This window comes from Nicotiana tomentosiformis, chromosome 1, assembly GCF_000390325.3.
Source record: "Nicotiana tomentosiformis chromosome 1, ASM39032v3, whole genome shotgun sequence".
NCBI lineage: Eukaryota > Viridiplantae > Streptophyta > Magnoliopsida > Solanales > Solanaceae > Nicotiana > Nicotiana tomentosiformis.
In genome coordinates, this window is record NC_090812.1 from 85,523,661 (window position 1) to 85,539,847 (window position 16,187).

Consider the following 16,187-nt stretch of genomic DNA (forward strand, 5'->3'; position numbering starts at 1 on the left):
AGCCCATCCCAATGTTGGCAACTCACAGATTAAGATAACTCCTGTCAATGATTATCTGCAGCTGATTTTTCTATATGGGTGTGAAAGTTGCCCAAGCTAATTCCAGCAAAGGACACGCCCGAAAGGCAAGTTGCCATGAATTGGCTAGATAAGATTAAAATGTCCACTCAATCAATGGGTAACCAAGACAATGATCACATGATGCTTTATGGCTCATCTCAAATAAAGTATGATGCCCTGCACACTATATTCTCAGCAATCAAACTGCATCCAACTATCTTGGTGTGTTGGATCTTACAATAAAACCGTTGTTTATGTCAAATGGTGTTGATTAACCGTGTTACTAAGTTAGAGATGAAGTGCTGCCAACTTTAAAGATGTTGGACAGAACACTACATGCTACACCTGCCAAGTGAGCGAGCACACAGTGATTTCCTTAGAAAAGAATTCCAGGAAGATTCTTGCGTACAATATAAATTGAAGGACCAACTATGTACAGGATTACAGAACATATACCACAACAGGAGAAATTCAGAGACCATCCTTCAAGCTAAGCTTTATGTTTTGGACTTTAATTGATAGTTGTTGCTTATGGTCCTCTATATCCTTCAAAACTGAATAAAGGTTTGCACGATAAATTTCACATTTCCGATTGGCACAATCCAGTTGATAAGAAAGTTCTTGGATCTTCGCATCCATATCATCCTACAACAATATGCATATAATTTATCAGTCAAATAACCTAAGATCATAGAAAATGTCAAACCTCCAGTCAACCTTATCAGTTAGAAAAACAGTTTCACCACAATTTTTTAAAAACTTTTATTATACATAGGGGGAAGGGGAAGGGAAAATGTCGGAGGAGATTACAAGGTAGGGAATCAAACTCCCACCAACAAGATGGAACTTCAGGTAGCCAACCAACTAACCGGGCTACCATGATTCCCCAGTTAACCAAATTCAACACCTATAACTGGGGAGAGTGCAAGGTTTTGATTCAGCATTCTTCAACCAAAATAGAACAATCAATAGATGTCACTGCTAAATTAGAGATATGAAGAAAGATCTCTTAATATACCAAATAGAATATACAAAACCATGTTTCTAATCCAATAACTTATGACCTTTCTATTGTTGTGGAACCCAATCATCTAACTTCTTCACCTCGTTTAAGGTTCTCTTAAAGTGTTTAGGAAACTTGGAGCTGCCAACTTTTTCCCCCAAATAAGTTTAGAACCAGCAATTGCATGTTTAGAATTTTCCCTAATAATAAATGTGATATGAAAGAATATGCAAACACAGATTTTGATTCATGCTAACCACGAACCTATATCAAGCAAGAGCATTATTCTTTAAATATTCACAAGTTATGAATAACAGGTCAAGTTGTGAATGCGGAGATATGGATTGATTAAATACACAGATTTCTTGTGCAGCTTCATTTAATATAGATTGAATCCTAGTTCCTCCATAAAAACACTTTTGGCAACTTTTTTCTTTTCTAGATGTTAAACAATTAACCTTCTAGAAATTAGAAAGTCTCTGTCCCATTTTACTCCTTTAACAAAATTATGACCATATTTATGTAAGTAAAAAGATCTCGCGAAGAACTATCAAAGTGATGTAAGGATACCAATTTTATTAGACTATGCGAAAAGGCAAAAGAGGCATACGATTTGCAGTAGAAAGAGCAAAAAAGGTCTGAGGTCCTTTTATGTTCGGAAAAAGTTGGACGTAGAAATTATATGTTAGCTTGTGCTTCATGTGGTGAGGGGACAATATTACTCATTTGCGACGCTATGAATTAACCTCACTCGTTGGCGTTGTGTAGAAGTTGCCCATGATTGAACAGTAGATGCCTGGCGAGGGCATGCTGAGTCAGAAGATTGGAAGGAATAGAGAGGAAAGACATAAAGCCCAGGTTTCATGGACTGTTTGGAAGGAAGCAGCAGAAGGGTTTTCAGAAGGCAACTGGTTTCTATAGGTGCGATATTTTTCTGTGGGACTTCCTACATTTTGAACACACCTGGTATACAGGGTTTAAACCTCTTCCTACATATATTTTAAGCCAAAAAATTGATTGACTTGTCAAAAAAGGTGCAGTTGTTGTCCCGTCATGATTAGTTTTTCGGGACTGAATAATAGAAATATCCTAGATTGGGGCCTAGTTTCTAAATTATCATTCAATCTAAATCTCCATAGCCTCTGACTCTCTCTTTGTCCACCATGACAACAGCTAACAGTAGTGGTTTTTTCTCACTTTCCAACCTTGTCCCCCTTCTACATGCCTGTTCCTTATGTATTTATTCCTTATTTATGACATCTATGTGTTGATTTCAATTTTAAACCAATGAATAAAGCATATGAAGCCAAGTTTCTCCACTGGCCTCTGATACGAGTGTGTGGTAACTGTAAAAGTATTCAGTATGGGATGCCCAGTTTTTTGCTAATCTAAGTGTATTCGAGAAATCCTTATAAATACCTATATTAATGCAACACCTGTTAGAGTTCTGCACCAAATACTATTAAGCTTCATAATCTTCTGGTCCCTCACGTAACTAGATTCTAGGCCTACAACCTTTCTTCTCATGTTATCCCTTGAACGAAATCTTTTCCACTATATTGCAGGGAAATCTGAACTAAATAAAAGATAGTCAGTATCTTAAATCTAGGGACGAAGTGGAGGTATAGTTATCCAACTTAATCCACTTATGTTTGTTCTTAACCTGGTCTTGCTTTTATATGATCTCCTGAAAGTGGTCGTGCTTTAGCTCTTCATTGAAAAGAATTAGTACACACAGTAGGGATCAGTAGATAAGTCAACACAACATAAGACGGGCAATTTTTGGAATTTCTAGAATTTCTGTAAAGCAAAACGTTTTCTCCATAACCATCAGATAGCTTAGTTAACTGGCAGTATCATAGCCACAACGAAAAGATGAAAGAAGACCAAACCAATTACGATTAAAAACACATGTAGACATGATTTACAACACGTGTGACTTATAATTACTACCTCTCAGAAATCTATTTTATATTTAACTTATGACCTAGATATCGGAACTGTACCTTCAAATGAAATGAATTCCACATATCAAAAGGGGAAAAGAGAAGAAGGGAATTCCACATATCAAAAAGGAAGACTATATATGGAAGTTGGTCACAGTATATGGAGACCAATAAATTTTCAACAAAGCGAATAAAATATTTATTTAGGTGCAGTTTGATACATAAAATTAAGGTCTGCATAAATTATAAAACCTAATCCTGCATTTGGTGCAAGGCCAGATTAGATAAGCCGAATAAAAAAAAGTTCTTTTGGTTAAGTTATACCTCGAAATAATTTATCCATATTATTTTTTCAAGAGGAGGGCCACGATACTTATTCCGGATATAACCCATGATCCATCACGCTAGTTATGTGAAAGCACCATTTTGCCCCCAATATACATAAGCTCTAAGATGTATCGTCCATTGTCATCATCCTGGCATCTCTTCTCCAATTCCCCTTCCCATCACACAAACCCCCTCTACTTCCCATCATCCCCTTCATCTTGGAGCTTGATGTCCCCCACGCCCCCCTCCACGAAACTTCCTTCTTTCCTTTCATCCTGTATTTCTTTTTTTTTCATAACCGTGGTGTCTGGGCCAGCTTGCGCGCACCTCGACTAATTCCACGGGATACCTGACACCTCCCACCAGCAACAGGTACCAGATAATTCTATCCACCAAGGCTTGGATAGATGGGAAGAAATCACCTAGTATTTGCCTCCGCTGGGATTTGAATCTAATACCTCATGGTTCTCACCCACTTCATTGACCACTAGGCCACACCCTTGGGTGCCTTTTCATCTTGTATTTCTTCTTTTTCATTTCACCACGCATTTTCAAGTAGTGACTTTCCTTGCTTTTCTCCGCCTCTCAACACTGAGAAACTCTACCTTCTGCAGTTCCTTTGATTTTCCGTCTCCTTTCCCCATTCAATCTTTCTCCTCCTCCAGACCTTCTCTTTCTCTGGATTTTTTTCTGGGATTCCTTTTTTTTTTTCACATCATTTTCCCTCTACCCTAGTGTCCATCTTTCAGGGTAACTTGTAGTAACCGAATGAAAGGGCTTTTTAGTCTATTAGTGATATTAAATGAAGAATAGAAAAATTTGCTAAGTAAGCATCAATGCTAATAAGTTATTCAGAAACGCTGAAATGATAGTGCGCTGAAAGTCCAGTCAAGTAAACCCTTTTAACCCAGATAAAATAAAGTAAGAGGGCCTGAAGAACAAGTGAACAATTGGTGATCATATTCTGTCAAAACAAACAACACACAGCAAATAGACCTCGGTGTCAACAAGCTTCGCTGCACCATCTGGATCAGTTTCTTTACAAGTAAGAGACAACTTTATCTTTTCTTTCTTTCAATTCTTTTTTTTTTTTTTGGGAGAAGGTAAGGCAGTTTTATAGATAAAATAGCACTAAGAATGTAGTGTTAAAATGTTGAGGTTAAGCCCAAAAAAGTATTCAGCGAAAAAATATCCCATCGAATCTTGTAAGGAACAAACATCTCTAGAAAACAAAGCTATACAATTAGATTTTTCCTTCTGAATAAAGTTAAAGCATCTTCTATTTCTTTCGGTCCAAACAACTTTATCATATTACCTCATTAAAGTTTTTTAATAATTAAGAAAAAGAGCACATAGAAAATGGATGAGAAATGCAACCAAAAAGAGAACCATGTGACAGGTAAGTTTGACAAAAATTAAGAAATGACCAACCTCAGAGAGTGGACATGCAAGACTTCTCTGTTCATCTTCAATGTTGTAATTTGCATGGACCCAATTTCTAGTAAAGTGTTCTCTACAATGCCCATTTACTAAAGAGATCCTCCCATCATGCTTTGCTGCTAGGGCAACTTTGTTTAAAGCCACTTCTAGAGCCGCCATTGCCACAGCGTACGAGTCAACAGACTCTGCTCCTTCCTCCACAAATTTAAATGCTTCATGTCTCAGTATGTTATATCGAACAGTATGTGATTCCAAATAATAATTGATTACATCAGAAACACGATCTTCCAATGCAACGCTGCTCTTTGCGCTCCGGCTCCATCGTTTGAGGATGTAATGAAAAGGAAGAGTCAGAACATTAGTCACTCTGAACACTGCTAAAATGTGTCGGCAAAGAAGACCAGAGAACTGGAACATCTGGCAGCTACAAGTAGCTTTCATTTCCAAAACATTAAATCTTACATAGTAAGCTCTGTGGTCGTCCCCAAATTTTGCAACTTGATAAGTGGTAACTAGCCCATCGTCCTCAACTTTGTTGGCCATGAAAGTTAGAGTGCCAACCAACTCCTCCTGAAATCTCATAAATAACTTTCTTGTATAGACCTCGGATGCTTGTTTCTCCATTGGAGATGGGGTCTTCAAAACTGGGAACGTATTCATTGTATCGTAATCAGCTTTGACTTCTTTCTCTGTACGGCTCTCCGCCGCTTTTTCATACAATTTGAAGAACTGATTTAGACTAGTCGACGCATTCACATAACCATCAAAATATGAGTTCATGCTATCGCTACATTGAGTTATGGACATTTCTGCAAAAAATGCATCACGGAGATATACAGGCACCCATTGTCTGCGATCTAAATAAATCGCCTGAAGCCAGTCGTGATCCCTGAGCTCGTACTTGTCAACAAGAGACAGCCAGCAGGATTCAAATTCCTCAGTAGACTCTGTCAAATTAACACACTTGTGGAAGTCTGCTTCAAAATTTGGGTGCTCAAGGAAGACATGTGACAATTTTTCCTGGCATTTCTTGAAGATGTGCCATTTGCAGAAACGGTGACGGGTCTCAGGGAAAACCTGCATGAGGGCAGACCGAATTACAGCATCATGGTCTGTTGTCATTGACAAAGGTGGTTGACCAGTCATAGCTGCAAACCATGTCTTAAAAAGCCATATAAATGAGGCTTCCGATTCATTTATTAGGAAAGCACAGCCAAACAGAACAGGTTGTCCGTGATGATTTACTCCAGTAAAGGGTGCAAAGGGTAACCGGTACCTATTTGACCTATAAGTTGTGTCAAATGTAACAGTATCACCAAAATAGCTATAATTTGATCTTGCCTTAGAGTCGGCCCAGAAGACATTCCCTGTGCACTGATCCTCATCACCCTGAACTGCATAGAAGAATCCAGGGTTCTGGGAATGCATTTGTTTCAGGTAATCTAAGAGGAGTTGTATGTCTCCTTCTAGACTCCTCTGGCGATTGTTGCGCATGTAGTTACGACAATCTACCTCTGTGAAACCAACTTTGCTAATACCACCATACTCTTTAATGAGGGCAGACATGATCCTGCGGGGACCCATGCCAGCAGCCTGCAAGGTATCAATTAGGGTCTTGGCAGGACCAGAGATTTGACGATGGGAGCGGAGACAGTGGACCTGATCAGGGGGGACCAGCTCGTGATTGTGCTCCTTGACAAAGCTAGAGACAACCCACTTACCAGAGTCCTGTATCTTGACAGAGAGGGCGGCCTTGCAGCCAACCCGAGTGATAGTACGTGGTCGCTTAATTTCTCTATCCTTGGTCCGCTTCTCGTTCAAATTTCGGAATCCTTCTTTGGCACAGACAAAAGACCTCTGTATGATGGCTCCATCCTTCCTGGAGCGGCGGGAGGAGCTGACACGGGTGCTGAAGCCAACACGGCGTGCATATGAGTTGTAAAACGCCTTGGCAGCCTCCTCAGATTCAAATTCCATGCCCTCATAAGGTTCAAGATCGAGGTCCCCTTGGGGAGAGTAACTTCGTACTGCTGCAAAGCAGCTGGTTACATTCTCCTCGTCAAGAACATCATCTCCATCCCCATCTTCACTCCCACCCCCACCTCCTAAGCCTATATCAAACTCGATCACCTCATTCTCCATGTTCCTTCGGATGAAGTGAGGGAGACGCAAGGGCGGCTCTAGGGTAAGGCAACTGAAGACCTTGCCCTAGGCCCCAAAATAATTAAGGCCCCAAAAATAAGAGCACTACTATATTATTATACAACATATATTCCATAATTTATATTTATATAATTATTAATAAAAGATTTCAAATTTTAATAATTTTTAATATTTGGTAGACGTAATATTGAGTGAGTTAATTGGATAAATTTTTCTCACTAAATTAAATGGAGTAATATATTTACCTTCACATCAATTTTATTTTTCTTCCTTTATGTATAGTCTTTTTTCATGGTTCTCACGATTTTACTTTCTAATCTCAACTCAAATTCTCTAAATTAACTATTCTTTTTTGTCACATTTGATTGATCCACACACCAGAAAGCAAGTTCTTTTGTGTCTCATCTTTTTTAAATAAGAAATCCCCGAGATAAATGTCGCAAGTTTCAAAACACGATGGATAATGGGCTCACCCTTTACCATTTTTGCTTAAGGGAAGAATTCGATACCATATGACATGCACCTAACTGATACGTCATGAGTTGCGCTCCCACCACTATATCAAAGTCATTTAGGTTTTTTTATGTCTCAATATAATATGGATTTCGTAAAAGACGTTTCACGGTCTTTTTAATATATTTTGGTTTTAGGCCACAAGTTTTGTTCAGCCGCCCCTCATTGACGATCAACAATTATTTACAGACTACCGCCCCATCATGAACGTATTGTTCAACCAGCTTCATTTATATTTGGTAACTGAATGACACACTTGCAGCCTTTAATGTTCTTGTCATTATTGTCTTATCTTAAGTGAGACTCTATAAATTTGATTGAGAATATCAGGCGTGGACAAGTAGCTCTAGTAAGAGACTACTAAAGCCTTGATTTAAGTCCCCCACAATTTTTAATAATGAGTTTTATAATTTTATCAAATTAGACAATATTAATGTTTGTAGAAAAAAATAAAAAAGTACAAAAAAATTGTAAAAAAGAAGAAGAAAGAAACGTGTCTACTCTTTAACAATAAAAATATTTTTAAAACTTTGAATTAAACTACTTAAATCTTCATATTAATAAATACTTTTTTACAACAATATCAAAGGTAACATATTGCAAATACATGTCTATCATCTCATTAAATTAAATTATCATTTTCTCATATAAATAATAATAATATTACTATGTGAAGTTAAAGATTTTATGTCATTTAAGAATATATACTATAAACAACAAGTATGAAAAAAATGGCAAGATTAATTTTTTTGCATATATGTGTGTATACGCACTAATAAAAAAAGTATAAGGCCTCTTATTAAAATTTGACTTTAGGCCACTAATTTTATGGAGCCGCCCTTGGGGATATGAGAAGCATGCTTTCACGTTCCACCTTTTATTTAAGTTTAATATCCTTACATATTTATTTGTAGAATTGTCACGGCCCGAAATTCCCACCTTCGGACCGTGATGACGCCTAACATTTCACTTGCTAGGCAAGCCAACGTTAGAATAATATTATCCATTTTTAAAATAATTTTAAATTATTAATAATCAAAGAAACAAATGCGGAAGTAAAGTTTGAAATATAATGAATAATCCATAAATACAACGGTATCTAAATATCATCCCATAATTGGTGTCACAATTCACGAGCATTCTAAAATAATAAAAATAAAGGTCTGAATAAAATAAAGTTGTCTGGAAATACACACACAACTAAAGTAAAATAGACGGGGACTTCAGAACTGCGGACGCCATGCAGTTATACCTCAAGCCTCCTTCGAATAGCTGAAATCCGAGCAAGTCTATGGCACGCCACTAGGACCAACTCCGAAATCTGCACAAGAAGTACAGAGTGTAGTATCAGTACAACCGACCCCATGTACTAGTAAGTGCTGAGCCTAACCTCGACGAAGTAGTGACGAGGCTAAGGCGGTTCACTTACATTAACCTGTACGCAATATTAATAACGACCACAAATAGTAGAAATAAATCAAGTAACTTATTTATAATAGTTGAAGCCAACCCAGCAGTCATAATCCATTATTATTTCAACCAATTCTGTTGCAGTGTGCAACCCGTTCTCACAATACATTCACATTCAATTCTGTTGCAGCGTGCAACCCGCTCTCCCAATATTTTCCTTTTAATCAAGTCTATCATATATTTATTTCAATCAAGTATATATATATATAGACTTTAAATAAGTCTGTTGCGGCGTACAATCCGATCCCCCAATATTGACTTTTCATTAAGTCTGTTGCGGCGTGCAACCCGATCCTCCAATATTTTCATTTCAATCAATTCTTATAGAAGAAATTTTCCCATAAATGCAACAATTAATATAAAATTATAAGACAAGAAGCATACAACAATTATGATTTAATTAGAAAACAAACAATGACAAATAGCAAACTATTATAGAAATCAGGGAGAAAATAGGCAGTTTAAAATTTAATATGCTAAATGTCAAATAACAATTAAAACACATAATTCAAATAGCATGTAACCATTAATGCAGGAATTCAAGAATTAATATTTGACAAAGAATAAGAGAGAAATAATTATTTTAATAATTAATTGATGATTAAAAATAATTTATGATTTTTCAAGTAAGCAAGCAAACAATTAATTTTGACGACGTATAGACACTCGTCACCTCGCCTATACGTCGTTCACATGCAATTCAAATAACAAATAATTTACGGGCCCTATTCCCTCAAGTTAAGGTTAACCCCGACACTTACCTCGCTTTGCAAATTCTAATCAATTATTCAACCACAGCTTTTCCTTTTAAATTTACCTCCGAAAGCTTCAAATCTATTCACAAACAATTCAATATATTCAATACTAATCATAGGAATTAATTCCATATGAATTTACACATTTTTCGGATAAAAATTCAAAATTCATTAAAATATTTGACAGTGGGACCCACGTCTCAAATCTCGAAAAAACTCACGAAATACGAACACCCGTTCCGATACGAGTTCAACCATACAAAATTTGTCCAATTTCGATATCAAATGGACCTTCAAATCTTAATTTTTCATTTTTGGAAAGTTTTACAAAAATTCCAATTTCTTCCATCTAAATCCGAAATAAATGATGAATATAGACATGGATTTGTGAAATATAATAACTTTTGGTTAAAGAATACTTACCCAATTCAAAGTCGTGAAAACCCCCTTGAAATCGTCCAAATCCGAGACTTAAAACTCAAAAATGAGTAAAAATGTCGACTTCCGAATTTATGGGTTCTGTCCAGTCATTTTCGCATATGCGGACAAAAGTTCCGTATTTGCGAGACAAAGCTCGCATTTATGATGTGAGGGTGCTAGGTGAAGTTTCGCATCTGCGGACACTCCTGGACATCCGCTTCTGTGCAAAAAGGCCGCACCTGCGAAGACCCCAGCCCAGTCCAGTCCCGCATCTGCGATGGAAGGCTCGCTTCTGTGGTCAAAAATCCGCAGGTGCGATTACACCAGAACCCAAAATTTCAGATTTTGCTTAAGTCCAATTCTTGATCCGATTTCAATCCGTATCACTCTCGGGGTACCCGGGACCCCGTACGAATATACCAACAAGTCCAATAACATAATACGGACTTACTCGGGGTCTCGTATCACGTCAAACAACGCTGAAATTACAATTCAAACTTTGAGTTTTAAACTTTCAATTTGCAAATCTCGTGCCAAAACATATTAAATGAATCCGGAATGACTTCAAATTTGGAACACAAGTCATAAATGACATAACGCTGTTCAAATTTCCAGAATCAGATTCCGGCTCCGATATCAAAAAGTCAACCCCGTGGTCAAACTTGAAAATCTTTAGCCTTTAAATTACTAGTTTCCGTTAAATGGTCATAACTTGAGTTAGCCGGGCATACGCCTAAGTCCCAAATCATGATACGGAGCTACCGAAACTGTCAAAATACTGATCCGTGTCCGTTTGCTCAAAATGTTGACCAAAGTCAACTCAGTTGAGTTTTAAGGCTCTATTTCACATTTTAATCCATTTTTCACATGAAAACTTTCCGAAAAATTTTACGGACTGTGTACGCAAGTCGAGGAATGATAAATAGTACTTTTTTCGAGGTCTTAGAACACAGAATTACTTATTAAATTTAAAGATGACATTTTGGGTCATCACATTCTCCACCTCTAAAACAAACGTTCGTCCTCGAACGGAGTTAAAAAAAAATACCTGAGCTGGAGAAAAGGTATGGATATTTACTCCGCATGTCTGACTCGGACTCCCAGGTAGATGCCTCTACTGGCTGACTCTCCATTGCACCCAAATTGAAGGATAACTCTTTGACCTCAACTGTCGGACATGCCGGGCTAGAATAGCTACTGGCTCCTCCTCGTAAGTTAAATCTTTGCCCAATTGGACTGAGCTGAAATCTAACACATGGGACGGATCACCATGATATTTCTGGAGTATAGACACATGGAACACCGGATGAACCGCTGATAAACTAGGTGGTAATACAAGCCTGTAGGCTACTTCACCCACTCTTTCAAGAATTTCAAAGGGTCTGATATACCTAGGGCTCAACTTGCCCTTCTTTCCAAACCTCATTACACCTTTCATAGGTGAAACCCAGAGCAATATTCTTTCTCCAACCATGAATGCAATATCACGAACTTTTCGGTTGGTATAACTCTTTTGTCTAGACCGAGCTGTGCGAAGTCGATCCTGAATAATCTTGACCTTATCCAAGTCATCCTGTACCAAATCGGTGCCCAACAACCGAGCCTCTCCCGGTTCAAACCAACCAACTGGCGATCGACATTGCTTTCCGTATAATGCCTCATATGGAGCTATCTGAATGCTCGACTGGTAGTTATTATTATAAACAAACTCCGCAAGTGGCAAGAAATGATCCCAAGAACCTCCAAAGTCTATAACACAAGCGCGGAGCATATCTTCCAATATCTGAATAGTGCGCTCTGACTGTCTGTATGTCTGTGGATGAAATGATGTACTCAACTACACCCGCGTGCCTAACTCACGCTGTACAGCCCTCCAGAAATGTGAGGTAAACTGTGTACCTCGATCTGAAATAATAGACACGGGCACACCGTGAAGGCGGACAATCTCACTAATGTAAATTTCAGTTAACCTCTCTGAAGAATAGGTAATTGCCACTGGAATGAAATGTGCTGACTTGGTCAACCTGTCCACAATGACCCAAACTGCGTCAAATTTTCTCTGAGTCCGTGGGAGCCCAACAAAAAAATCCATAATGATACGCTCCCACTTCCACTCAGGAATTTCTAACTTTTAAAGCAAACCACCAGGCCTCTGATGCTCGTACTTAACTTGCTGACAATTCAGACACCGAGCTACATGTGCAACTATATCCTTTTTCATTCTCCTCCACCAATAATGTTGTCGCAAATCTTGATACATTTTGGCGGTACCTGGATGAATAGAATACCTGGAACCGTGTGCTTCTTCAAGAATAAATTCACGAAGCCCGTCCATATTAGGCACACAAATACGACCCTGCATTCGCAGAACCCCATCTTCCCCCACAACAACCTATTTGGCATCACCGTGCAACACCGTGTTCTTAAGGACAAGTAAATGAGGATCATCATACTGCCTCTCTCTGATGCGCTCATATAAAGAAGACCGAGCGACTGTGCAAGCTAGAACCCGACTGGGTTCTGAAATATCTAACCTCACGAACTGATTAGCCAATGTCTGAACATTTGCAGCTAATGGCCTCTCACCAACCAGAATATACGCAAGACTGCCCATGCTTACAGCCTTTCTACTCAAAGCATCAGCCACCACATTGGCCTTTTCGGGGTGATACAAAATGGTGATATCATAGTCTTTGAACAGATACTGAAGGCTACGATCATCAGCAAATACCTCACACGAGACACCGTAGAGGTAATGCCTCCAAATCTTCAGCGCATAAATAATGGTTGCCAATTCTAAGTCATGAACAGGATAATTCTTCCTGTGAACCTTCAATTGCCGTGACGCGTATGCAACTACCTTGCCATCTTGCATTAATACTGCACCAAGCCCAATGTGAGATGCGTCACAATATACCGTATACGATCCTGAACCTGTGGGTAATATTAACACTGGCGTCGTAGTCTAAATGGTCTCGAGCTTCTGAAAGCTCATCTCACACTCGTCTGACCATCTGAATGGGACACCTTTCTTGGTCAATCTGACCAATGGGCTTGCTATAGATGAAAATCCTTCCACGAATCGACGATAATAACCTACTAAACCTAGGAAACTCCGGATTTCTATAACTGAAGTAGGTCTAGACCAATTCTGAACAGCCTCAATCTTCTTAGGATCCACCTTTATGCCTTCTGCCGATACAACATGCCCCAAAAAGGCAACTAAGTCTAACCAAAACTCACATTTTGAAAACTTGGCATATAACTGATTATTCTTCAAGGTGTGAAGTACACTTCGAAGATGATGCTCATGTTCCTCTCGACTGCTGGAGTAAATTAAGATATCATCAATGAACACAACCACAAAAGAATCCAAATAAGGCCTGAACATCTAATTCATCAAATCCATAAATGATATTGGGGCATTTGTCAACCCAAATGACATCACTAGGAATTCGTAATGCCCATACCGAGTTCGAAAAGCTGTTTTAGGGACATTAGAGGCCCTAATCTTCAACTAATGGTAACCAGACCTCAAATCGATCTTCGAAAATACTTTGGCACCCTGAAGCTGATCAAATAAGTCATTAATTTTTGGCAGCGGATATTTGTTTTTGATAGTGGCCTTGTTCAACTGTCGATAGTCTATACACATCCACATAGAGCCATCTTTCTTCTTTACAAATAATACTGGTTATCGGGTTGCACGCCGCAACAGACTTAATGAAAAGTCAATATTGGGGGATCGGATTGCACGCCGCAACAGACTTATTTAAAGTCTATATATATACTTGATTGAAATAAATATATGACAGACTTGATTAAAAGGAAAATGTTGGGAGAGCGGGTTGCACGTTGCAACAGAATTGAATGTGAATGTATTATGAGAGCGGGTTGTCCGCTGCAACAGAATTGGTTGAAACAATAATGGATTATGACTGCTAGGTTGGCTTCAATTATTATAAATGAATTACCTGATTTATTTCTACTATTTGTGGTCGTTATTAATATTGCGTACAAGTTAATATAAGTGAACCGCCTTAGTCTCGTCACTACTTCGTCGAGGTTAGGCTCAACACTTACCAGTACATAAGGTCGGTTGTAGTGATACTACACTTTGTACTTCTTGTGCAGATTTCGGAGTTGGTCCTAGCGGCGTGCCATAGACTTGCTCGGATTTCAGCTATTCGAAGGAGACTTGAGGTATAATTGCATGGCGTCCACAGTTCTGAAGTCTCCAACTATTTTACTTTAGCTGTTTGTGTATTTTCAGACAGCTTTATTTTATTCAGACCTTTATTTGTATTATTCTAGAATGCTCGTGAATTGTGACACCAATTCTGGGATGGTATTTAGACACCGTTGTATTTATGGATTATTCACTATATTTCAAACTTTGCTTACGCATTTGTTTCTTTGATTATTAATAAATTAAAATTGTTTTAAAAATGGATAATATTATTCTAACGCTGGCTTGCCTAGCAAGTGAAATGTTAGGTGTCATCACAGTCCGAAGGTGGGAATTTCGGGTCGTGACAGTTGGTATCAGAGCACTAGGTTACATAGGTCTTACGAGTCACGAGCAAGCTTAGTAGAGTTCGAAAGATCGGTACGGAGACGTCTGTACTTATCTCTCAGAGGCTATGAAGTTTAGGAACAATATCACTTCTTTCTTATTGTGTCGTGCGATTTTATTCTATTATCGATGATTGAACCATTCTACTCTTATTCTCTCGTAGATGGTGAGAACATGTAATACCTCTACTGATAGACAGGGACCAGAACCCCCGGTGGCAACTATGGCCAGGGGTAGAGGTCGAGGCCGAGGTCGTGCTAGAGGCCGAGGCAGAGGCCGAGGTAGAGCTCAGTCCAGAGCTCGAGCAGCTGCACCTATTATAGAACCTTAGGTGGATCTTCAGGAGGAAGTTCCAGTTCAGAATGTACTAGTTGGACCAGTTTAGGTCCCGGAAGGATTCATAGCCACTCCAGTACTTCAGGACGCTCTAGTCCGTTTGGTAAGTCTTATGGAGGGCGTGGCCCAGAATGGTACATTTCCAGTGGCACCAGCCGTCTCACAGGCTGGGGGAGGATCACAAACTCCCACTACTCCCGCTCAGGAGCAAATGGTTCCCCAGAATCAGGCTCCAGCAGCCCCGCCAGTTGGGGTGGTTCAGCCAGTTGTTGCGACATAGATCGGTGATAGGCCTGCCATGTCTTTTGAGGACCTATTGAGACTGGATAAGTTCACTAAGCTCTTTCCAGTTCACTTCAGTGGTACACCTTCTGAGGACTCACAAGATTGTCTTGAACGCTGCCACGAGGTGCTGCGGAACATGGGTATAGTTGAGACCAATGGAGTTGATTTTACTGTATTTCAGATGACGGGTTCCGCCAAGAGGTGGTGGAGAGATTATACATTGACCCGACCAGTCGGATCGCATGCACTTATCGAGGAGCAGTTCTCTCAGCTATTTCTAGAGAAGTTCCTCCCTATCACACTGAGAGAGGAATTTCGCAAGCAATTTGAGTGTCTACAGTAGGGCAGTATGACTGTTACTCAGTATGAGTCCATTTTGTGGATTTGGCCTGTCATGCTCTTCTTTTACTACCTATGGAGGGAGAGAGAGTGAGAAGGTTTATTGAGGGACTCATTCACCCTATCAGACTTCAGATAGCCAAGGAGACCGGAAGTGAGATTTCTTTTCAGCCGGCTGCTAATGTCGCAAGGAAGATCGAGATGGTTCTTGCACAGGAGAGAGGGCAGAGGTCTGATAAGAGGCCTCATCAGTTCGGTGGTTTCAGTGGTGCCTCGTCTGGAGGTAGAGGTAATTCTGGTAAGGGTCATCCTTCCAGACCGTTTCATTCAGCACTTCATGCATCTCCCGGTGCTTCAGGGAGTCACGGTCCTATTATGCCTTACTCTAGGCAGCCAGCATTCAATGCACATTCAGCTCTAATCAGTGCATCACCACTCCAGAGTTAATACAGTGGTTATCCGGCCCATTTGGGTCATCTTCAGCTTCAGCAGCCACGACATCAGGATGGGTGTTATGAGTGTGGGAACATTGGTCACATCAAGAGGTATTGCCC

The 16,187-nt window shown here is 39.4% G+C and overlaps 1 protein-coding gene across 1 annotated transcript; it reads right to left on the reverse strand.

The window, feature by feature from the left end:
• Window positions 1–413: 413 nt before the first annotated feature.
• On the reverse strand, window positions 414–7,013 carry LOC104105774 (protein FAR1-RELATED SEQUENCE 5). Its single transcript, XM_009614163.4, has 2 exons — window positions 4,768–7,013; window positions 414–705 (listed from the first exon to the last, which is right to left on the reverse strand). The coding sequence occupies exons 1-2, from the start codon at window positions 6,916–6,918 to the stop codon at window positions 532–534; spliced, it is 2,325 nt and encodes a 774-aa protein (XP_009612458.1). The 5' UTR covers window positions 6,919–7,013; the 3' UTR covers window positions 414–531.
• Between the last annotated feature and the right edge of the window lie 9,174 nt (window positions 7,014–16,187).

Coding starts and splice junctions, on each gene's coding strand:
- LOC104105774 (XM_009614163.4), bottom strand. CDS start 6,918: ATGGAGAATGAGGTGATCGAGTTTGATATAGGCTTAGGAGGTGGGGGT. Junction 706..4,767: donor TTGCATGTCCACTCTCTGAG/GTTGGTCATTTC, acceptor ATATTGTTGTAG/GATGATATGGATGCGAAGAT.